The 24,838-nt window shown below is 43.4% G+C and overlaps 2 protein-coding genes across 4 annotated transcripts in view; both read left to right on the plus strand.

The window, feature by feature from the left end:
- CYP4V2 (cytochrome P450 family 4 subfamily V member 2) overlaps window positions 1-11,067 on the plus strand; it is a 30,287-nt gene extending 19,220 nt beyond the window's left edge. The window contains exons 4-11 of one of the 2 annotated variants that reach the window (XM_084627451.1): window positions 2,483-2,673; window positions 3,116-3,185; window positions 4,358-4,484; window positions 5,570-5,761; window positions 6,752-6,854; window positions 7,350-7,484; window positions 7,641-7,820; window positions 9,587-11,067. In XM_084627451.1, coding sequence (XP_084483577.1) covers window positions 2,483-2,673; window positions 3,116-3,185; window positions 4,358-4,484; window positions 5,570-5,761; window positions 6,752-6,854; window positions 7,350-7,484; window positions 7,641-7,820; window positions 9,587-9,759 — 1,171 coding nt within the window. In that variant the 3' untranslated portion in view covers window positions 9,760-11,067. The remainder of the gene's footprint in view (window positions 1-2,482; window positions 2,674-3,115; window positions 3,186-4,357; window positions 4,485-5,569; window positions 5,762-6,751; window positions 6,855-7,349; window positions 7,485-7,640; window positions 7,821-9,586) is intronic. The other variant, XM_084627452.1, reaches the window with a different exon arrangement.
- Window positions 11,068-22,440: 11,373 nt separating this feature from the next.
- The window catches only part of LOC311519236 (cytochrome P450 4V2-like), a 36,633-nt gene continuing 34,235 nt past the window's right edge, over window positions 22,441-24,838 (plus strand). For both annotated transcript variants that reach the window (XM_084625550.1, XM_084625551.1), the window contains exon 1: window positions 22,441-22,718. In XM_084625550.1, the coding sequence (XP_084481676.1) occupies window positions 22,508-22,718 (211 nt within the window). In that variant the 5' untranslated portion in view covers window positions 22,441-22,507. The remainder of the gene's footprint in view (window positions 22,719-24,838) is intronic.

Genomic DNA, 24,838 nt, shown 5'->3' on the forward strand with positions numbered 1-24,838 from the left:
AAGTGGCACAATAAACATAGCTCATTTTCAAACCCTGGGGCTCAAAAGAAGGAGAATAGTGCACGCGTTGAGCACCACTATGTGGGGGAATGGAGCAGGAGAATCCTTCTCCACCCTTCAAAGCTGCAGAGCAGCTCCTTAGCCACCACTGTAACATTGCATTCATTATTAGGGCCTTTTGTACTTGTAGCAGTCTAGACCTAAATTCTGCACAAGGTATCTGAATTCAGCACTTAACTCCCTTTGTGAAGCACACCCTGAGCACCTTGCCAGTTATCTGATTCAGAATTATTAAATTCTGCCTTCATTTATGTTCTTAGAACTTTAAGTGCAGCTGCTGGGGTGTAATGAAAAGCAAGCTTGCAGACAGAATCTGACTCACAGTCAGCTTGGATTTATGTGCTATATCAAAGGTGGTGTGTTTATGTATTTATCAGTTATACACACTTATACCTCTGCTGAAGGGACAGTCTGTTGTTATTATGAATCATGATTATTAGGGTAATGCCTTGGGCCCCTTTGTGCTAGGCACCATACACATTCACAGCAGTAGATACACCCTTCCATGAAGAGCTTACAGTATAAGTAGACAAGACAGACACAGGGTGAGGGAAAGGGATATGACCCACAAGCAAAGTGAATAATGTGAAAGCACAGATGTCATACTAGTGTGATGATTTTTTCTGAAGGGGGCTAAGAGGAGATTCACACAACAGAAAAGGCAGGAAAGGAGAGTGATGAGAGGGACAGAGCAGATGAGAAGCAGGACGGGAGGAAGGTATATGGGGAAGGTTAGATGTGAAGGGAGGCTGAGGAGTAGAGATGTTGGCTGTTTGCTCCAGTCCCTTCCCCCAGTCAGCACAAGGCAGAGAAAGTCCAGTCAAAGCTGTGGAAAATATTAGTGTTCCTGGGTGCCTGCTTCAATTGCTTCCACTGCTGCTCTGCTGGCTTCAGACTCTGGCTGGCTCCTCTGCTGTTTTTTTGCCCCAGCAGACATGTGCCTGGGAAGGGAAGGCACCTAATGTCCACCGGGGATGTCTCCCCTGTACAGTGCTGGGGATACCATTCATGAGGGAGGGAGGGGTGGCCCTGGCTGGGCCCCACTTTACTCCTCCCCCAGTGCAATAGTACCTACTTATGCTGTTCTGGAAGCACAAGTGTAATGTAGGTATTTGCCATTTCAGATCTTTTGTAAATATTTTAGTGATTATTTCCCCCATAATTTTTTGCTGATTAGAGACTCAGAATGAATAACACTGTGGCTGGATCTCAGCAATGCTGTGTTCCTGACTTTCACTCAATAGACAAAGGAGGGTCAGTTCAAGGAAATGCTCAGTTTGGGGACATTTAAAAATAAGCGATTTAGGGGTGGGGGGTTTGTGAGCTCCCCTGCTCAAAACAGGAAGATGCTGTGTTCCCTGCTGAAACCGTCTGAGACACAGGCTAGGTCTCCTCTTAAGATTGCAGTAGGGATTCAGCATAAGGAGCAGACAGGCTAGAGTAGCTAAGAAGAGAAGGCCCACTGTCTCCTTTGGCCAGCCTGTGTTGTGATGGTGCAAGATCAAGCACATCCTTAAAGACGAGCAGTAATTGGGAGAGGGGCCTGGAGAAGCATCAGTGGCACCCCAGGAGAGGGGAGGTGAAGTAGATTTGGCCCACCCAGAATGAGCCAGATGGCTTGGGAGGCTGGGATCAAGCACCCTGAAAGAGGTTCATGGGAGGAACGAAACTAGTTGGTCTCACTGCAATAGAAACAGCTCCCTGCAACGGGGAGGGACCACAGAAACGTATACTTGGGCAGTCTCTGTCCCATCACCTTAACAGCTCTGTGGGAGATGAATCCTATTCTCTGAGAAACGTTTGGTAGATGATACTGACGTAAAAAATTGGACATTAGGCTATAACTATCCCTAAACCTCACTTTTCTACATAGTGGAAAAATGAGGGCAGCCACCATTTACGATTATCAGTGAAGATGGGCTTAGCCGCAGCTGAGATGCTAAATATTTAACAAGGGACTTTTTATTTACCCTTCTCCTCATCCCCTTACACCCCAAGTGCCTTCTCAATGTCAGCCCTTGCCTTAGAGTAATTTTGTTCACCGTATTTGTCTTGCAGCAGCTACAGTTAGCACCAAACTGTTAGGAGCACTGTATGATTAGATGTTTTTTTTTAGCAAAATGCACTTCCATTTTTCCCCTAATGGTGAGTGGTGCTGGCTGCAACTACCGACATTAATTTAGGTATGAAAAATGTTACTAGTCATTACAGCCACTCTTTAGTGTCATCAATGAAGATGGACTGACAAAGACTACATTGTCCACTGGCAACATTTGAAAAGATTAGCTTTAAGAATCTATCTACCAGTTGTAGCTACTCTAGTGCCAGGAATTGTATGTTCACTGAGCACTTCCACAAGCAATTAATTGTTTCCTTTTTGGTGAGGTTTTTTATACTTAATTTCCAACTCTTTATTCTGTAGCACTGGAGATAAGTGGCGTTCCAGAAGGAAAATGATAACTCCCACGTTCCACTTCACAATCTTAGCTGATTTTCTAGAAGTTATGAACGAACAAGCCAATATTTTGATTGATAAACTTGAAAAGCACGTTGACAAAGAGCCCTTTGATTGCTTTCTAGACATCACTCTCTGTGCCCTGGATATAATCTGTGGTAAGTCCTGGTGATGATTCAACAGTTGCTATAAAAAGTCCTGTAAATGATGAGGAGAGTACAGCTGTCCACAATGCTACAGTTTCATTTGTTGTGATAATTGACAAAAAAGCCCTGCTGGTTTTGTACCACTGTTTTTGTATTATCAACACTGAACACATCTTTTCTGTTTTAATTATGTTGTGTCTATCTGAACAATCAAACATTGTGTTATGGGGTAAAACAGGGACATGGAATCTAAACTGAGGGAGAGTTAAAGGAACAGGAATATTAGGACTAGACTCAAAGAGAGTACATATTCTAAAAAAAGAGAAATGCCATGAGATGAGGATGTAAATGACTGCAATGCTTTCATGCAACTCCTGGCCGTATGTTGTCAATGTACTTTGGGCTTTCCACCCCACTAATGTACTCTTCAAAAATTGCTCTTTTCTCTTCCTAGAAACTGCAATGGGCAAGAATGTTGGTGCGCAGAACAACAGGGATTCTGAATATGTCCGTGCTGTTTATAAGTAAGTGTAGATCTTTCATGTCTGTCTTATGGTTTTGTTGGTGAAGGATTGAGAACGCCAATGCCAGCTATAGCACCTCAAAGCTTACGAAAGCAAAATCTGGTAGGACAACCAGGCCTGCACAAGAGCAACAGTTCACCCAAGCACAAGGCCCGCTGATGTGCAAGTTAGGTCCTGCATTGCCCATGCGTGGGGATGGGGGAGTGTATATGGAGGTAGAGTGGCAGGATGATGGTAGAACCTATGCAAGCTGTATGTGCACAGAGGAGACCTCTGTATTGGCTCTGCAAGGCCAGCTGCTATAACGGTGTGAACAGGTTGCAGTTGCAAATCAGCCCTTCCATAGCTAACATTGGCTGGACTAGCCACCACAGCTCCTTTCGGTCTTCTTTATGGGTGGCATGAGGACACTGAATCTATATGGCACATTGGGCCCAACTCACTGTTGATTTGCACCTGTATAGGCATTTACACAGTGCAAAGTGAGTACGAAATGATGATGTTTTGCACTCGTCATGCGTTAGTGTAAAAGACTACAGGAGGTGCAACACAACAATGAAGTGAGAATAAATTAGTCACACCATAGCAGCGTAAAGGGAGCTTACAGTGGGTGTAACTGTAATTTATTCTAATTCAAAAGTCCCTTTTTATTGCCACAGCAGTATAAAGGCACCTTATTGACCATAAGAATCAGACCATATGGGTCTACATTAGATTATATTAGAACAAGCATTGCATTGGTTATACAATCATTTGTTTTGTGACTGATCCTTTTGCAAATGCAGATTAATATTGTGGACTTCAGTAGAGTTATTCCAGATTTACATTAGTGTGACCAAGAGAAAAAGTTGAGCTTAGGTTTTTTTTTCATAGTGACAAACTTCTTGAATTAATACTGCTTTTGTATGGGAAAATAGATTTCACTGGACAGAAGCATTTCTATAAATAAAAATGTGAAAAGTATTATAGCTGGGAGTGAGCATTATAATGAATTAAAAATGGAGTGAGGGCATCTCTAAAGATTAGACCAAATGGTTTGTGTCTGCAACATCAAGCAGTGCTTGCATCATCCTGTCCAGGACCAGGAAATTTAGACCCTATTAGACTCTTGTAGTCATGTTGTGAATATGTTTTCAGAAATAAATATTACAATGCTATTTTTGTTACCCTAGGATGAGCGACCTCATTCATCATAGACAGAAGTCTCCTTGGCTTTGGTCTAACTTGATGTACCCTATGTTCCAAGAAGGAAGGGAACATACTAGAAGCCTCAAGATCCTTCACAGTTTTACTGACAGTGTAACCTGTTATTCCTTTTTCTATTGTGTTCCCATTAAAGGAGAGAAATAATGTAGTAAATATAGAGATTCCAGGTTGTGAATGTGGTGACAGGGAATCAGTCACTGGGAATATCACCTTATCTGTGGTACATATATAATAGGAGAACTGAATATTTATGATATTCAGTCCCTAAAGAAATCCTCTGAAGAGGAGAGATAATGTGACTTAGAACTCGTTGCTTGAGTGTTGGTTTTAGTCAATGGGTCACCCTCACATGGTAATAGTATGACATAGTTGTAATTGGTGGTAAAAAAAAAATCACACAGAATCATCCTAATTCCTTTAACGTACAATGTTCTCAACATTTTAAAATAATTGGTGCACTTCACCCTAAGGCTTGTAACAGCTAAAATATTTGAAAACGGCATTCTGCTTTGTTCTGGTGCTTTGTCCAGTACTTAAATATTTCAGTTCAGATCTGAATTTTGAGAAAATGATAGAAATTTGGACTGCATGGAATACTTAAAAATAAAAACCCCAATGAATACACTTCAGCAAGAAAATATACGCGGAGATGACCTACTTTTTTTTACCCACTATTTTCTCTTAATTTTAAATCCATAAAAGTAACATCTGATTTTAATTAATTTTCTCCAGCTACAATGGTGTGCTTAACATGGGTTACCATTCAAATCCTGTCTTTCTTTCTTTCTATAACAACTTGATGCTGATTAGCATTTTGTGTGATGTACTATCACTATACAGTATTATAATATTGCTTACTAGAGACACGGTGTTGAAGACTCAGAAATGAAGGACAATCAAAGTAAAGAGCCAGCATGGATTTAAAAACTCAGATTCTACATGATTCACAACCCTGACCTGTGCAAACTCAGTGTACAATAGGAAAACAAATATGGAGGGGGTGGGTATAGATGTCGCTTCCTATCACCAACCAGTGCATAGTATGGAGTCAGAGGTAGAATCGGTTTTTAAATATCTGGGGTAAAAGTTATTTTAAAGTATGTATGCAGTGGCCACACACTTAGATTGTGGAATCTAAATTGTGGAAAAAATAACATATTGATTTCTTTATATCTAAGGTTATTGAAGAAAAAGCCCGTGAAATAAAGAACCACACACAACAGAAAGATGACTTTGATGACAACTGTGAACAAAGTGGGCCCAAAAGGAGAAGGGCTTTTCTTGATATGCTTCTCAATGCAACTGATGATGAAGGGAACAAACTGAGCTACATGGATATTCGAGAAGAAGTGGATACTTTCATGTTTGAGGTACTCCAACTAAACTGAATGGTCCCAGTCTCTTCCCACAATGAATCTCTTTATACTTCTAATCGCTTTTGTCAGCTGTCTTTGGACCCTTTCCATAATACTTAGATCCGTTGTGACACAGGATGACTGGAAAAGATCACACTGGGTCTGGTTCCCTGCTGTACTGCTCCAGTTTTCTGATGATGTAACTCTGTACTCCCAGAGGCAGTGGAATTAATTGTACTGTGGTTGCTATTACTCTATGGCATAATTAGAGTACATTTGATTAAAATTAAACTTCGTGTACTAAAATCTGTTGCTAGTGAACATTATCTTGTTTTCTTTAGCATATAGTACCTGAATGGATGAGTTTTATGTTTGTAATATATAATCTTAGCAAAATTAAATTTCTTTGCCTTCTTCCGGTAATTGATGGTAATACTGTATATTTTATCATGGGATAGTAATGATAGTGAGTAACTAAAAAGTCGGGCATACTTACATTTCATTGTAAAGTGGTGAAGAAGGGCAAATGCCCTTCCAACAGTTGACTGAGGAAAAAAATAGTGAATTTAAGATTGCTATATAATGTTTAAATTATTGTGACTGTCCAGAGCAATTTAGTGGGTCAACAAGTTTATGTCTACAAGGAAGCAATGGCAAACCACTTCCTCATAGAGACTGAATGTGGAGGAAGACCCTTCACCCAGGCAACATAGAAAAGCTAAGTAATAGAAGAGGGATGGCAAAGGGACTTCTGCTTATTAATTATTATGATTTGTTTTAGCTTTTTTCTTATCTTAGTCTCCATCCATCCTATTACATAATTGGTTATTTTTGTTATGTCTTGGGTGCCAAATTGTTACATGGATTCATATAGTCTTACCTTTTCTTCTGTATCTGTACAGTTAGGCTATACCACTATAATATCCCTAATTATTTGTATATATTTATCTTCATATGCATGAGGATAATGCAGATCTGAACATCTGAATAAATCTGTACCTCTAGGGGCATGATACAACAGCTGCTGCTATGAACTGGGTCATCTACTTACTTGGATGCCATCCTGAAGCCCAGAAGAAAGTTCACAGAGAATTGGATGAAGTGTTTGGTAAGTTTCTACTCTTTCCTTGGATGTGGGTGTAAGTTTGCATGGTACAGTATATGGTTTATATATTAATTTCTGTATAGAGGTTTAGAAAGGCAAACCACTCTACTGCCACTGTATGTGCTGTAACTCTTCTGTGGAGAAAGAGATGTCACTAGGAGTTGGTCTGATGCTAAGGGAGTTGTGACAGACTTCAGTACTGACATTGTAAGCTTTTTGGGCAAGAACCATCTCTTCTATATTTGTACAGTGCCTAGCACAATGGGGTCCTAGTCCATGACTGGGGCTCTTTGATGCTACCTCAATACAAACAATAAATAACAATAGTTTAAGGACATTGCAAGAATGAAAATTGAGATAAATGATTCAAATCCGTAAGCACAGTGGTGCAGTTGTAGTTTTGTCATCGTTTAAGATAGCTGTGAGCCTCTTCAGCTAGCTTGTGTTTAGTCTGATTAGGACAGTTGTTTCTCACACCCCTGTTGTGATTCTGATCAGGTAACTCTGACCAGCCAGTCACAATGGATGACTTGAAGAAGCTCCGATATCTTGAGTGTGTTGTTAAAGAAGCCCTTCGTCTCTTCCCTTCTGTTCCATTTTTTGCCCGCACCACAAGTGAAGATTGCCATATTAGTAAGTAGTTCTCAGCCTTTTGTATGTATTCATCATTTTAGGTATGATAAATATCTGCTCCGTCAAGATGGTGCACAAGTCAAGAATTGGTTTTGAGCTTTGTATCCATTAGAGAAAGCCACTTACTTCACTGGCATGTTGATACTGTTTTTGCAGGCGGATTTAAGATACCAAAGGCAACAGAGGTAATCGTGGTTCCTTATGTGCTGCACAGACAACCGGAGATTTTCCCAGACCCAGAAGAATTCAGGCCTGAGCGATTCTTCCCTGAGAATTCTAAGGGAAGGCACCCATATGCATATGTGCCCTTCTCTGCTGGACCCAGAAACTGTATTGGTACATGATAAAGTGTAATAAGGCCCATATGTGGTTATTTTCTTACCACTTAGGTGAAGGTGCCTTTGCTGTAGTACTCACAACAGAGCCTATGAATTTGAATGGAGATTTCAGATCTCTGTGGCTGATAACTGCAGCAAAGCAGTACCAGTATCTCACATTATCATTGTCACAACATTTCCTTTCTTCCCGTGGGGTTCTTTAGAGTCCACATTACACCCACTTTATTGTTTTCCTCCTTGTTGGGACATGCTCCATATGTAGCATTGTATCATGCTAACTTCAGTTCTGCTCAAGAGGGCTGGACACATCCTCAAGACTCCAGAACCCATCAATGACACCCTGACAACTCACTAGGGAACAACATGAGCCACTGTCTGTCTTTTCTTTCCCTTGGGATATGTTTGCTGGCTATACAATGATCCTAACCTGCAGGCTGGAGGGGAAAATTTAAGAACCCTCCTCTGTCTTCTGCACTGGTTGCTGGGGTGTTCGCTCAATTCCTAAACTTGTAAGCTGTTCAGGGAATGGACTGTGTCTGCAATTGTTTCTCTGAAGCACCTAACACAGCTATGAGTGTTCAAAAATAAAGAGCTTTTGGAGTATTGTATGTATTATATAGTTGTTGTGACGTCAGAGAAGCTGTCCCTCCATTGACCCTTCATCTAGAAGCACTATTCTATTATATTAACAGCCTTGAATGGGTCAATATACTGAGAGGAAGGTAAATTTCCATGGGTGTGATCTCATTTCATTTTCAGGATTTCATTCCATTTTGTATGGGTCAGTCCCAATGACAGAATCACGGGCAATGCTCTTCTTCTGTCAGCAGTGCGAAGTTCTAGTAGATATTCTCAGGAGTCCAAATATTAAGTGAAGCTAAAATTAATCCCCCCCCTCAAAGATTACTTTTTTGTTCTTGATCAGATCTTCGTGTGTTGAAAGCTTATCTAATTTATTATACCCAGGCTGATTAATTATTGTTTCTAGAGCACCCAAAGAAGTCTGGACGCTTTGCAGACATAATGATTCCTGCCTAGATAGATGGCAGTCTGAGTAGACAATGTACAGAGTAGGTGTTGATGGAAGGGTGAGATGCAACAGAAAACAACTTTTTTAAATCCACACCTCTTTTGAGTTAAATCTTTGGCTAAGGGCTTGTCTACACTTGAAACACTACAGCAGCACAGCTGCAGTGCTTCCGTGTAGACACTGTGTATGCTGACAGGAAGGATTCTCCCCTCGGTGTAGATAATCCATGTCCCCGAGAGGCGGTAGCTAGGGCAAGGAAAGAATTCTTCCATCGACCTAGCACTGTCTACCCCGGGGGTTAGGTTGGTATAGCTGCGTCCCTCAGAGAAGTGGATTTTTCACGCCCTTGAGAGACGAAGCTATACTGATGTCAATTTCTCGTGTAGACCCAGGCGAACTGTCTGGTCTGTGACCCTTGTCACTTTGCTTAGTTCTTTTTTTATTTCTGTCTATTTTTTCGCCCCTCCTCTTTTCTTGTAAACCTTTGATCATCTGCCTAATTCCTCTCCCTGTCTACCACACCAGCACACTCCACTTTTAGGATAAAAAATAGACATAATTCTATCATTTCCCCTGTGTGTGCACACCCATTCAACCCTGAATTTGGCCCATATTGGTTTATAATCTGTGACACCAGATGCACAGTTATTCCCATGCTGCATCTTGTGGGAAACCTTTGCCGTGTAAGTACAATTTCTAAACTACTACTGGTTTTGTTCCAATTTAACTTGAAGGCCAGCGCTTTGCACAGATGGAAGAGAGAGCTGTTCTAGCCATCATCCTACGGCGCTTTTGGGTGGAAACAAGTCAAGAGCGAGAAGGGCTTAGCCTCGTGGGAGAACTAATACTTCGCCCAAATAAGGGCATCTGGATCCAACTGAAGAGGAGAAGAGTGTGTGTGTTATAAGAAGAAAGCTCCTAAAACATGTTCCATTATAAGATCAGCTAGCAGTTGATTCTCGCTGAGATTTATGTAAATCTCTGCATTTTAAATTATTGTAACCATTTATAAAGGAACTCAGTATCAAATTATTAGAAGGGGTTTTTCTTGTTGTTCAGTTTGTATTTCTGGCACTTTGTTCACACAGCACGATTTTCACGTTACAATGAAAACGGAGGTAGTGTCGAGCGTAACCTCCCTCCCTTAATAGAGCAGGTACTGGAGGACAAGGTGGGGGTTCTATATCTGCCTCGTCTGTGCACAAAATAAGAAGTTTGGTTGCCAGCACAAATAATTCTAACAATTTAGCATGCAGGGCCAGAATCTGTTGAGATACCCAGGTCCTATGGAAAAACAAGTATGTTGATCATGTAATTAAAGACTATATCATACTTAGAGCTGCATGAATAATGGATTTGTAAGTTTGCTGGCAAGTAAAAAAAAAATAAAAACCATTTTGTTTTAGATTGAACCATTATGAAATTATTCAGTGTATTGAACAGTCAACAGATTTTAAATTGGGTCAAAACAAAATGTTTTGAGCTGAAAATTTTCATTCTAGTTTTGGGCATTTTTATAAAAACAAAGGCTGGATTCATGAGAAGGGGTGGGAAAGAGCTTCCTAGTACCCTTTAGCCGAGGGGTTTGGGTACTTTCCTAGGATGTGGTAGACTCAGATTCATTTCTCTCCTTCCCTGATATAGAGAATGTATTTGAACTTCACAAATACTCTCCACATTCAGGAGAGTGTCCTCGCTTCTGAGCTATGGCATATTCTGATGCAGGATATGGGCTACGGAGTCATTGTCTGGCTTTTCTCTAGCCCTATGATTATCCATTGTTATCATGAATTACTAGGAATTGCAACCTCTGTTCTGACACGGCTGAGCAGCTGGACATCTAAACCCCAGCAGTATCCTCAGTCTAGGCGGTCACCCTCCTATCTTATCTGATCTGGTAGGCATGCTTAGTAGCTGTCTACCAGATTGTACCCCACACAAAACACAGCTGAGGGAGGTGCTGCTGCCCCCACCCCATACTCTAAGAGAGCACTCACTTGGGATGGGGAAGATATGGATTCATATCCCCACTTTACCTGCTTCAAAGCAGAGATCTGAAACCCTCCCCCTCCATTTCTCATCTTATAGGTGAGTGCCCAAAGTACCAGGCTACAGGGTAGGGTGTTCTGATCAGGTTGTCTTTCAGTCTGTCCTGATGAAGCTGTTCCACTTGTATAAATGAATGTTATAATAAATGAAATGAAATAAATGAAGCTGTTCGACTTGTATAAATAAAATATTCATTGGAGCTTGGACTGTAGCCGGGGTCACCCATATGAGTGCTCTAGCTGCTGGGCTACTGAGTCATTCTCACTATCTTTCAGGCTCAATATCCCTTTAAGGGCTGGGGGCTTAGGCATTTCCCACTGGCTAGCTTATTTGGCTTCCTGGTCAGCTTGTTGGCTTTTATGAATCCACTTCTTAGCCACTTAACTCTCCCCAGGCATTAGGTGGCAGGGCACCTTAATCTCAGGCATTGTAACACCGAATCTAAATCCCCACTTTGAACCTAGGCCCACATCCTCAAAAGTATTGAGGTGCCTAATTCTATCTGATTTCTTTGAGAGTTAGGCAGCTAAATATCTTTGAGGAGCTGGTTCCTAGCCCCTACTTGCCACCAGTGGGTGTGAGTCTCCTGCAACAGCAAGGAATCATTTAGGTGAGATATGCCCAGATAATCTTAGCAGGCGATCCATACTCCTATGCTACTGAGGAAGCCAAAACCCCACCAAAGTCCCTGCCTATCTGACCTAAGGAAAATTCATTCCTGACCTGAAATGTGGCAATCAGTTTAACCCTGAGCCTGTGAGAAACACACACCAGCCAGGCAGCTGAGAAAAAGGATTTTCTCTGTATCATCTCAGATCACTGGTCCACCCTGTCCTATGTTCTGTTTCCAGCTGTGGCCAATTCTTGATGTTTCAGAGGAAGGCAGAAAAACCCCCAAAATACATCTGGCCAACTATTCATTAGGGAAAGAGATTCTTTTCTGGCCACTGTAGGTGACCAACTGAGACATGAGAGCCGATTATAGTCATTGTCTTAATGCAGAGCTGCAAGTGTTATGAGCATGTTGAAGCAGTGCAGGTAATCCTATTCTTTTCTTGGCCCACAAAGGAAGGTCATGAACAGGGGATTCATAAAATTCACAGATTCCAAAACCAGAAGGGACTACCATGACCATGCAGCCCACCCACCCAAAAACATAGGCCATACAATTTCTCCCAGAAGCTGGACTAAAGCATATCTCTTAAAAACATGTCTAATCTCACCTTAAAGACTCTAAGTGATTGTGAATTGACCTAAGGAATTGCATCCTATCTCAAGGTTAAATTGTTTCACTGCAGTTCTAGCAATTGGATCTATGTTATGCCTGTGAAAAGCTCTCCACTATCAGATATCTTTTCCATGGGTATGTACCTAAGCACAGCCATCAAAGCTCTTCTCAACCTGCCCATCAATAAGCTTGTGATAGGCCTTGCCTTCCTCAGGGGTCACCCTCAGGCAGTTTCAGATCCTATACCCATCCTGTAGGTATAGCCTGCATTCCTTGTTCCCAGATGTATTATCTTCCATTTGGCTGTACTAAAACACATTTTGTTCGATTGTGATTATTTAAATAGGTGATTCAGATTGTTTTGTAATGGTAACCTAGCCTCCTTGTTATTTATGACCCCACCAATGTTTGTGTCACCTGCAAACTTTACCAGCAAAGATTTTGTATCATCGTCTACATGACTGATAAAAATACTGAATAGTATTGAACCAAGAGCCCATCACTGGGTTCTCATAGGTGATAGGAGACATGAATTGGGTTGCATCTCTACAAGTGCAAATGCAGCAGTCTTCTCAGTGGAACAGATCCCTTTTCATATCCTATTTTTGTGTCCTGGATGACTCAAGTTAAGACATGGATGAAGCAGGTTAGGCTGTCACAGTGGGAGAAAAGGAGTAATCCTGACATGTAAATTAGAGTGGATGCTGTCTTCAGATTATCAGGCCTACATGGAATATTTACTTAATTATAGATTATACATGTCATGAATGTGTAATTGCTCGGAGTAGGCTTACACATATGGGGTGGCTAGATGAGTGTGTATCTGATTCATGACAAATATTAACACAAGGGACCACATATACATTAGTATTATATTCTATTCTGTTCCATTCCGTATAGGTTCTCATGTCACCCTCATCACTGTAGTATCCAAATACCTTCCAGTACTGCATTAAGCATCGTGACTATGACTTGTTACATGTTGTTCACAATCTCAGAAGAGGGTGATTGTATCTGGGGATTTGGAAACAATACACAATTAGTGGAGCATCACAACAGATAGGTTGTGCGCATACCCATATATTAGTACTACAACCCAGCACTTAGCCAACACTTTACAAACATTAACAAATGACTCCGTTAAACCTTCCTCCGCTCATTTGAGGTAGATAAGTAAATATCCCCATTGTTCAGATGGAGAATCAGAGAGGTCAGGTGAGTCACCCAATGGCACAGGGTGATTGGATTAGTATTCCAGGAGTTCCTGACTTCAACTCTTTCCCTCATTCCTCCGAACTACAATTATTAATGATAATAATGGTTAAATTATTTGTTACCAGTTCTTAAAAAAACATTCATTATGAATTAGCCCCACTTTTTGGCTAGGGAATCATTTGTGAACCCATCCTGATTTTCTTTGAACATATTAATTATTCATACACATTCGGCAAATAGTTCAGAAGACTAAATTTTAGAATCGGAGTTGTTTGCCCCCCCTCACTTTGACTGTTCCATGTTTGCTATTTGTTCCTGGTGCTATGTTAAATTATATGGTATTTATGTTAGGGTGACAGATTTTTTTTTAAACAGGAGAATCAAACTTCTAGAATTAAATTTTAGAATAAAAATGTGTGTAGCTTTTGGGATACACAAATATTTTCTCAGATACCAGCAGTTGTCAAAATATTCACATATAATGAATAACATCAACCCACAAATCACAGTAACCATATTCACTTGGCATTTGTATTCATGAAAATATACCCAAATCCATTTTTTTTACTATTTGACCAGCTCTTTTCTAAACTATGCTATGTCTCAGGGACTCATGTGTCCCAAATAACTCTGGTCAATGGTTTCAACAAGGTAGAAGAGAGTTGTATCTAAAGGAGGAGGAGGCTATAGATATGTGCACGTTATATTCTATAGGTCATTCCTTTTGTTGACTTCAGTAGGCTTTGGATCAAGCCCACTGAGCACGCTGTAGCATTTTATCCCAAATACGTCCCATTGGCTGCTGTTGTACTATTCTGTATAATGAGTAGCTGGCAATAACCATTGTTTTATAAATCAATTACATAGAACAGGAGGTGTACAAGCTGCTTTAAAAACATGTAAGAAGACATGATTCCACCTCCAAGTAGCTTACAGAGCTAAGGGCTAGATTGTCACTAGCTCTACGTGCCTGTGCATAGGTGGAAGGGAGTGTAAATTCTAAATAAGACCTAACCTCGCAGTGTAGACCAGATCTAAGACCTCATCTTGTTCTCTTGCATGGGCTACTTATTCCACTAGTTGCAGCCTGAGAGGGAAGCAGGAGGAAATGTGAAAAGGTCAGGGACTTGGCTCTGCACCCTCAGTGCACTGACTAGGGTGTTTGTTGATGAACACTGTACCAGTTGAGGCCGGTTATCGTTTTCTACCTCCCTACAGCAGAGAGTAGCTCAGAGGCACAGTCTGCTTCCCTAGCTGTTCCTTTCCTGGAGCAGCACAACTATACATGACCCCCTTTTTCAGGCAGATTGTAAAGTTATAATCCAGCCTTAAATTATACAGATAAATAAGGGTCATGAACAAGAGAGGGGACAGACAGAATGAAGAGGAGATCACCATTGTAAGACTAAGTCAGGAGGACTATGTGATTGCTGCCTATAAATACATTAGGGGTAAATGCTAGTGAGGGTAAAGAGCTATTTAAACTAAAGGACATGTTGACACAAGAACAAAGGGGTGTAATCTGACCGGGAAAAAATTAAGGCTGGAAATTAGAAGAATGTTTCTAACCCTCAGAGGGACGAGGCTCTGAAACAGCCTCCCAGTACTAGTTGTGGGGGCAAACAACTTAATCAGTTTTGAGAGAGAATTGGACAAATTTATGAGTCCAATTGTCTGACAGGGTTGTTTGTGATGGTAGGGGGCAGGGCTCAGGCTCACTTCCAGTTTTTGTCTTATATTCCTAGAAGCTCAGGCTTCAGGATTTCTGTTGGCCATGTGCAGGGGTCAGGATGCGATTTCCACCCCCCAGCAAATTCTTTGGGGTTTTTTTAATGTCCTTCCTCTGGCCAGAGCTGAAGATGGGACACTGGACAGGGAGGGCCAGGTCTGTGAGGTGGCACCAAGCATTCTCTCTCTCAGGTGCTTGGCTGGCTGTTTCACGCTCAGGATCTAACTGATCCTAAACTGTGTGGTTGGGAAGGAATTGACAGTGACCTTTGTGGTGCTTCACCTTCCTCTGCAGTAAGTGGGTGTGGTTCACTGGCCAGGATTATCTGGGTGTATCTCAATCATTTCCCTATCTCTACAGGCGTGCAGAGCACTAGTGTACCTTGGTCCCTGCTTTCTCTGCCTGTGATGCATTGTAGTCTAGTCTCCTGTGGGCTATAATACTCTGCTCTAATATCCTTTGTTGGGTTTAGTGTGTGGATGCCATGTGGTGTTGGTGGCCTGTGATATGCAACAGGTCTGACTAGATGATCTGGTGGTCCCTTCTGGCCTTAAACTCTATATTGGCTAAGATTTTCCAAAGCAACTCAGGATTTTGGTTGCCTTGGTTTTTGGGGCATGATTTTCAGAGAGTGCTCAGCAGTCTCTGAAAGTTAAGCCCCATTTAAAGTGTCTCCCGCTGAGCACCAAAAAGTTGAGGCAATCATGACTTTGCTTCAGTGGGCCCTATGGAATGAAACTTGCTCCCCTTGGCATGGGTCTCAGTCCATCCCTTCCCACTTTATATAAAAAACACAAACAAGGCAAGTTTCTTTGGAAAGGTGCTTTTCTTCTTATTCTGATTTTTTTGGCTCCATATTTAGGACTTTCTCTTCTCCTGGCTCTCGTTGCCCCATTCTTTTTGCATTAAGACCCATGATTTTTTTTTTAAGTTACTATTCTGGTCTTCTTACCTTTGTGTGTATGCTTTTACATTTGGTTTGCACTACCTAATTCCTTCTATGGAGAACTATAAGAAGTATGCTTTGATGAGGATCCCAATAAGCATTTGTATCTTCTGGGCTCAGCTGTGCAGTGAAACCAAGTCACTAACTTGATCATTAGCTTCACCTAAGCACCCTAGTCTCTTCTTTGCCTGTTGGCAGTACACATGGTACATCAAAGTGTATTGTTGAAAGGAACCCCCACCAAACTGAATCTGGTAAGGTTAAGTGCTAATTACCCATGTAGTCTTTCAGGCCAATGTTACCTTGCATGCTGTTTATTTACAGAAGTGGAATGCAGAGAAGAGCTTGGATCAGATTTTCAGATATACGGAACTCCTGGAGCAAGTGGCGGCCACTAAAAGGTCAAGAGTGGGTGTCAACACATTTTAAGGGATTGTGAATGACCTTGATATGCAAAAAGTTTAAATTTTTTAGTTAACATAATAAGAGGTTCCAACAAGGTTGGAAAACTGTAGCCAGGTTTGAGCCCTTCAGTTGTCTCAGTAGGGTCCAAAATTCTGATAATTATTCAGGCATATTTTGTAACATGTTGTTTTACAATACACTGTTTCAGTAGGTTTAATTGTTAATATCCATTGAGAGGAAGCTCACTATCATGTGAGGAAGCACGTTCCCTGTGCAAGGGCCTCATTCCATTTTTGACACCACCTCCCCCTGTGACCTTGATCAAATTACCTAGACAAAACTTTTCAAACTGGGTGTCCTAGAGTTAGGCACCTAGTTCTATAAGGGCTTAATCCTGTGCAGATTGAAGTCAATGGCAAATCTTTCACTGACTTTAATGGTGCAGGATCAGGCCTTAAGTGCGGAGTACCTGCAGCTTTCACTGCAGCTTTTCACTACAGCTTTTCACTTAATGCCAGTTACAGGATAAATCAGTGTAGGGAATCCACAAAAATGAGAACATCAATAGTTGTTTAAAATGTCTTTTTTGTCACTTATCTTTTATCGAGCTCACTAACTTGCTTTGTCCAATGGTAAGGAGTGTGCAATAGTAACGAGACAAAAACAGATGCAGTTTTGAATACAGATAATCTATAGTGTCGGCATCCTTTTTAGAGGTACCTAGTCGCAGAAATCTTGGCTGTCTATTTTACTCAAAAGCAATTGACACCACACCTCACAGAAGGTGGAAAAGAAAAATATATGTTTGGAATCCAAGTAGCCATAATCCCTCGGGTAATGCTGGGCCTACGTACGCCCATAGAAGGAGTATTATGCTGAAGCAGGAAAGATTATGCAAAAAGGAAGATATTGTGTAACTGGGTTACCAATTTCATGTGGGGGAAAACACCTGCTGATGTGTAGATGCAGACAGCTTTGACGGTCTGGTGCACCATCTTTCCCTATAGAATGCTGCAGGCTGTCACATTCAGGGATCTGTGCAGTTAGCCTATTATAACATGAATGACTGGTTGACTTGGAATATGTCCCATGTACTTACTACTATGTATTAGCAGATTGTATGGCTGTTTAATGCAGACATCTTGACTGTAGTGTGTTAAAGCTTTGGTATACTGGGATAAAGTAACCAGGTGAAGAACTTTGCCTTGCTGAGTCTTTGTTGTGTGTTTGTGCCTTTTTGGATGACTGAATAACCTTCTGACAGCAGTAAATTATGTACACTAAATTACATACCTGAGCTGTAGTATGATAAAAACTACTATTATTATACAGTGATCTCAGAACTGGGTTTTAACATTAGGGTAATGCTGCGAATTGTAGAAAAATACTTGATATGGAAGCCTTGTACATAGAGGAGCCACTAAGTTGCTCTTATGTCAGAGAGCGATGCTATGTTTAATCAATGCTCCACAGTCATCTGTCAGGTGGAAACGTTCATAGGTTGGGAATTTTGGGGTGTGTCATGACTAATGTGCTGTTCTTACATTCAGGGACCAAACGGAAAAACTAAGCTAGTCAGACTTGAGCTTTTCAGGTTCTTGCTTCAATAAGAAAAAAAAATCTGTTTCAGAAACACTGCCAGGTTGTATTTCCAAAAGGAACTGTACTTCTCTGGGCCAGCAGCTGCTGAAAAACATGGATGGGTCTGCCACAAGATACACTTCATACGCTGTGTTCATAACTTTGCAGTGTGGTTCTGACTGCATATTACAGAAGTGCCTGTTGCTTACCGTTGCTTAAAAATGTCATCAGAAATAGCGCAAAGATGCCAGTGGTATATAATTACACATCTCTTACCTACAGAGCCTGCAAATTCACTGTCTGGACTCGGGAAATACTGAGTGAATCTTATTAGCTCTGTGTCAGCACGACATGTTATACTGTTATAGCCTTCTCAGAATAATCAGGCAAAGTCTTCCCTTATTGTCATGCTTACTGAAGGTACTCAAATGGAGTCGGGTTAAGAATCCTGGCATCCCTTTATCTCTGTACTTTCAGTGGCAGAGTGGGTGCAGACTAGGACCTTGCAATAGCTACACACGGTGTCATGACCACCTCCAGGTTTCATTATTGTCATTCTCTCTTAACAGGGCTTGCGACATTGGATCTCTGTTACTACTGCATTCTAAAAGTATGTTTGTTCACTGTTTTGAGCAACTGCGAGCATAATATGCCCACTTTATGGTCTTTATGGCCACTTAAGAAGTAGTACATTGATTCTCTGAACCCTCTCCAGTTTATTAGCATCTTTCCTGAACAGTGACACCAGAACTGGGCACAGTAGCCATTGTACCAGTTCCAAATACAAAGGTACTAGAACTTTTTCACACCTATTCCATATTCCTCTGTTTATGCATCTAAGGATTGCATTAGCCTTTTTGGCTGCAGATCGCACTGAGGGCTTGTGTTCACTTGATTATCCACCATGACCTCAGTCTTTTTCAGAATTACTGCTTCCCAGGATAAAGTCCCCCCCACATTCTGTAAATCTGGCCTGCATTCCTTGTTCTTATCTCATTCTTTGGCTCCAGGCTGCCCCTCCCAAGCATCTCTGGGCCTGGCACTTCTGCTCCTGGCAATTTCCCATGGTTTCTCTACAATTATTGCGCTGTAGCACTTAATGAAGAGGCTACTTATGCCAACAGGAGACCTGTTGAACTGTTAGCCCGCTTGTTAGGGCACTCACCTGGGAAGTAGGAGACCTGGCTTCAAATCCCTGCCCCAAATCAGGCAGAGTGGGGATTTGAACTTGGGTCTTCCACATCCCAGCCAAGTACTCAAACTATTCGGTTATTCAGAATTAACAGGGCCTTGTATATATCATGATTTTCATACTTTTTTTTGTAGAAAATTCATGACAGTGTAAATGGCAAAATATTGAATTTCACAGATTTTCCATGGATTTTAAAGTAATGCTACTGAATTTCTAGGAAGGAAAGAAATTTAGAAGCAACCTCAGTCAATTTTGACTAGTTACTTGTAAAATTCTTTCCATCCTTTAAAACTGACTAGCTAAAATAATTATTGTATTAAAGACTTTGTAGCCATTTTTCTTAAGGAAGGAGGGGAAAAACAAAGAAAAGATCACAGTTTGGGGCATTTTCATAATTTCCATGCCTGCCAGGAAATTTAGACAGGGCACTGACTGTAAGGGAAGTAGCATACTCCTCTGCTCCTTTTTGTGTGGTTGAGTGTGCAAAGAGCACGCTTACTGGATCAGGCCCAGCTGAGGAAATCAGTATGTGAATCCCACTAGGGCTTAGATGTAAAGAGCAGCTTGATAGTGTCAGGACTTAGATTTGCGCATGCCCACTGACAGAAATGTAGGGGACTTTACCAGCAGAAACTTAGGCACGTAGGGACTTTGGGCACCTAAAGGGTCAAGCAGCAGCCTTTCATGAATGCCAGTGGTGCCTAGATGTTAGATTCAGGCACCTAAGGGTATGCCTATACTGAAATTAAGAACCCAGTGCTGGCCTGTGCCATCTGACAGGCTAAGGGGCTGTTTAATTCCCAGGCTTGGGCTCTAGGACTCTGTGAGGTGAGAGGGTCCCAGAACAGGGGCACCGAACAGGGGGGCCAAGGGGCAATGGCCCTCCCACTTTTTGCCACAGTCCTGGTCTTCTGCCTCTCCTCTTTGGTCACCAAGGCAACACCCCCAGGCCAGGCCAGAAGCCGGAGCCGGGTTGGGGTAAGAGCTGTGTGGAGAGCCACAGACCTCCACCTGCCCTGGGTTGGGGGGGCCAGGGACATGGGCCGGGGGCTGCTCTTGTGTAGATGGAGCCAGGCTGGGGAGCACAGTCAGGTGGAGGAGCCTGGGCTCCCCGGCCTGGCTCCAGCTTCTGGCTTGGGTGGGACCTCAGGAGGAAGAGGACTATGGGGCAGGGATGGGGCCATGGAGGGGGTGGGACCTTATGGCCCCCGCACATTTAGGAAGAATCCATTGCCCCTGCCCTATCCCGAGTCCTGCAAGTCAGATGCCATGGGCCAGATGTCTGTGCCACCCCGGGCCGCACCTGGGTCTGGTGGATAGAAAGCTGGCTCTATTTTCGGGTTCAATGGGTAGTGATCACTGGATGATGGGATGGATTGCACCCTCAGCAAGTTTGCAGATGACATTAAGCTTGGGGGAGAGGTATATATGCTGGAGGGTAGGGCTAGGGTTCAGAGTGACCTAGACAAATTGGAGGATTGGGCCAAAAGAAATCTGATGAGGTTCAGCAAGGACAAGAGTCCTGCACTTAAGAGTCCTGCACTTAGAACGGAAGAATCCCAGTGCACTCTTAAGTGTACTCTTAAGTTCACTTAAGAGTCCTGCACTTAAGAGCCCTGCACTTAGAATGGAAGAATCCCATGCACTGCTCCAGGCTGGGGACAGACTAGCTAAGCAGCAGTTCTGCAGAAAACGACCTGGGGATTACAGTGGATGAGAAGCTGGATGTAGGTCAGAAGTGTGACCTTGTTGCCAAGAAGGCTAATGGCATATTGGGCTGCATTAGTTGGGGCATTGCCAGCAGATTGAGGGAAGTGATTATTACCCTCTATTCGTCACTGATGAGGCCTGTGTCCAGTTTTGGGCCCCCCACTACAGAAAGGATGTGGACAAATTGGAGAGTCCAGTGGAGGGCAATGAAAATGATCAGCAGACTGGGGCACATGATGAGAGGCTGAGGGAACTGGTCTTATTTAGTCTGCAGAAGAGAAGAGTGAGAGGGGATTTGATATCAGCCTTTAACTACCTGAAGGGGGGTCCAAAGAGGATGGAGCTTGACTGTTCTCAGTGGTGGCAGATGACAGAACAAGGAGCAATGGTCTCAAGTTGCAGGGGAGGAGGTCTTGGTTGGATATTAGAAAAAACTATTTCACTAGGAGGGTGGTGAAGCACTGGAATGGGTTACCTAGGGAGATGGTGGAATCTCCATCCTAAGAGGTTTTTAAGGTCAAGCTTGACAAAGCCCTGGCTGGGATGATTTAGTTGGGGTTGGTCCTGCTTTGAGCAGGGGGTTGGACTAGATGACCTCCTGAGGTCTCTTCCAACTTTTAAGTCTTCTATGATTCTCTCTGCCCCCTGGCCAGGCCCCAGTGCACCTCTGGGTCTGTGCAGTCTCTGCTTCCCACCACCTGAGCTGAGCCACCTGGGACTAGTGCAGAAAACTGGCCAGTCTCAGCCAGTTGATGGGGGGCAGTGTGGGGGACATGGCTGGGCCCTTCCAGGCAAGTGGCTCCTGAAGGAGGCTGGCTGGGGCAGGCCCTGGTCTGGCAGAACATGCCACTCTCGGGGGACCGGAGTGATTGTTCACCCCGGAACCAGCCCTGGCTGCACTGGCAGCTCATCCTGCCAGACACAGTTGCCTCCCATCAGGGCTGATGCGTGTGGCCAGGAGGCAGGGCATGGGGGAGTGGGTCTCTGGGAGACATGGGGTGGGGTGCTGGGCGGTGAGGGAGCGGGGAAGATCTGTGTGTTGGAGCACTGGGGAGTGGGGGCTCTGTGTGGGGCGCTGGGCAGTTGTGGTGGGGCTGTGGGCAAGGGGGTGCTGGGTAGGACTGGTGGTGTGCAGGGCGCTGTGCATTTGTGGCAGGGTCTGCGGAGGGGGCACTGGGCGTAGCAGGTCTGAGGGGGCTCTGGCCATAGGAAATCAGGGAAGTGGGGGGCAGTCCGATGTTGGGCAAGGGTATGTGTGGCACCTGGAGCAAATTGTAAAGTGGGGGTGCTGAGAGCCATTGAACCAAACTGTAAACTCTGTATGTGATGGAAACCACTTTAAGCCAGGGGGTGCGGCAGCTCCCCCAGCACCTCTAGTTCCAACACCTATGCCTTCGCTGCTCTGCCCCCTCCTCAGGCAGCCTCTGGGGATCCCTCCTGCCCTCCCACTCCTTTGTTCCTGGGCCTCTCCCCCCACTGCAGCGGGCCACGCCCCTGGGCTCCACTTCCCTCGGCTGGAGCCCGCCTCCGGGTTCTACTCCCGGTGCAGCACCCCAGGACTGTGGCTCAGTGCGCGCCCAGCGGCCGGGTCGGGGCAGCGATGGGGGCTCTGCAGCTGCCCCAGGAGGGGGACCGGCTGCTCTACTGGGGGGCTGGAGCCGCCACTCTGCTCTTCACGCTGCTGGCAGCCTTCACGTGCCGCCTGCTGCCGGGTTACCTGGGGAAGTGGAAGGCGCTGAAGCCGATTCCGGGGCTCAGCCCCTGTTACCCGCTGCTGGGAAATGCTCTGCTCTTCGAGCGCAAAGGGGAAGGTAACGGCCGCCCAGACACGTAGCGGGGGGTGCCTGCAAACCCCTCTTCCCTCCTGGAGCTGCTGCCTGCGGCACCCTCTCTCCCGGGTGACCGCAATGCCCTGGGGATCAGCCCCGGCAACAGGGCGTACAGCGGTGTAGACATTAGTAAAGTGCTCGGGAAGTGGCTGGCGATTTCCAGGGGCTGTAGAAATAGGAGCTGATTTGCAGCCGTGGAGCTGGACTGGTCCCATCACTAAGTGGTGGTGGTGTTGGTGTTGTAGAATAACAGAGTAGGAGCGAGCTGGTCTTAGGTTAAAGGATTTTTTCCAAGCTGCAGACAAAAACAAAACAGTTCATTACTCAGCATCCTGCTGCATTTCTAGATCCAGGCAAAACAGACAGGCCGCATTACCGAGACTCTACTTCTACCAACCAAGCCTCCCCCAGAAACCTCTGACACCTCTTTATGGTTCAGCGTGTTGCTCCTGTTTATCCCTATTTCTAAGGAGCTTATTATTAGAATATGTAAATAAGCTCTTAACTGTGGACAAATGTTTTATTTTGATCTTTGTCAAGTTTTCCCTAATTTATTTGTTATTTTTTGTTTTGGGTGTTCAAGAAGTTAACTTTTTTCAGAGGCGACCTTTCCACACATTTAAGGTTTAAATATATATAATGGCCCATATCACCAGTACAAATTAAGATATACAGCAGAGATGGTTTGTCAAATGGACAGTCAGGTCAGTAAAACAATTAAAATGAGAGAGACCTGAAACATCTACTTTCTCGGTTTATATGCTTAAAAACAACTGCCTAGATACATGTCTTTGAATCTCTTGCAAAAACAAAGGAGTCATACTAAATTGTTGGATAATTACAAATTTAGTTGCTTCCCTCATAGGCATAAGAGTTGTTTGCAAACAAACAGAAGCTGGGAATGGGTGACGGGATGGATCGCTTGAGGATTACCTGTTCTGTTCATTCCCTCTGGGGCACCTGGCATTGGGCACTGTCAGAAGACAGGATACTGGGCTAGATGGACCTTTGGTCTGACCCAGTATGGCCGTTCTTATGTTAACTCTGGAACTGTATGCAGGGTTTACCTCAAAACTTGTACAGGCAGACGTGCAGTATCATGAGACCATTCATTACACTTGTGGGGTTTTCAAGACTAATCAGGCCTGGTGCTAGTTCCTTTTCTCCCATGAGCTTTTTTTCATACACCCACAATTATTATTATGTAATATTTTGTAGGGACCTGAAGGTACTGTGCCACTCTCTGCACAATGAGATTGTGAAAATATCAATATGCTTGTGATGTCTGTGAATTTTTTAGCTGTGCAAATATGCATTTTTGTTTGTGCAGTGTTCTGTAGCTCTAATTGTTTAACAAAAGTGATCTTTCAGATAAGTAATACTCACTTTGTAACCTCTAGTGGAATCAAGAAAATAATTATTTAATTTCTTTCTTTTTTAAGGGTAATTTAATTTCTTTAACTTCGATGCAGGTGGGTGGTGGTCGTGATGTGGAAGACAATACTGTAGGCCAGATACTTGCACACACTTAGGATAGTGACTCTCCAAATGGACACACATGTGCATTGCCAGAACCAGGATTAATATAACTCCAAGTTCTGTGGGCCCCAAACTACTCCCATAAGAAGGCAGTCTTTCTTGCTGACTTGAATGGGAGTAGGATCTGAACCAGAGTGCGAGAAGTTTCCACAATGCAAATTGTTTTTGAAAGACTTTTCAAAAGTTTTCACAGGAGTACTGTAAGGTTTTGGGGATCACTCAGACCATAAGGGGTTCTATCACTGCCTGCGTTGTAACTGTGGGTGCCTTAATGCTATGCTATTATGGCTCAGAGCCCTGACACCAGTAGCCAGCCTACGGCCATAAAGATTTCACTCTGGCTTCTGCCAGCCTAGTTACTCCTTGTAGGGTGACCTCAACAGCCCCTTCCAGTCTTGACTACCAGACACTTGGTCTTTTCCTCTCTGGTTTGTCAACTCCGAAGGAGTGAAACCTTCCCCCAGTGATCAGATCACTTTGGACACGCATTCTATATAGTTTGCACAGCAGAGACCTGCTTGCGGCAAAAAATAACAAAAGCTTTATTTAATAGCAAAATCACA

This window comes from Lepidochelys olivacea, assembly GCF_965140295.1.
Source record: "Lepidochelys olivacea isolate rLepOli2 genome assembly, chromosome: 4".
NCBI classification, from domain to species: Eukaryota; Metazoa; Chordata; order Testudines; family Cheloniidae; genus Lepidochelys; species Lepidochelys olivacea.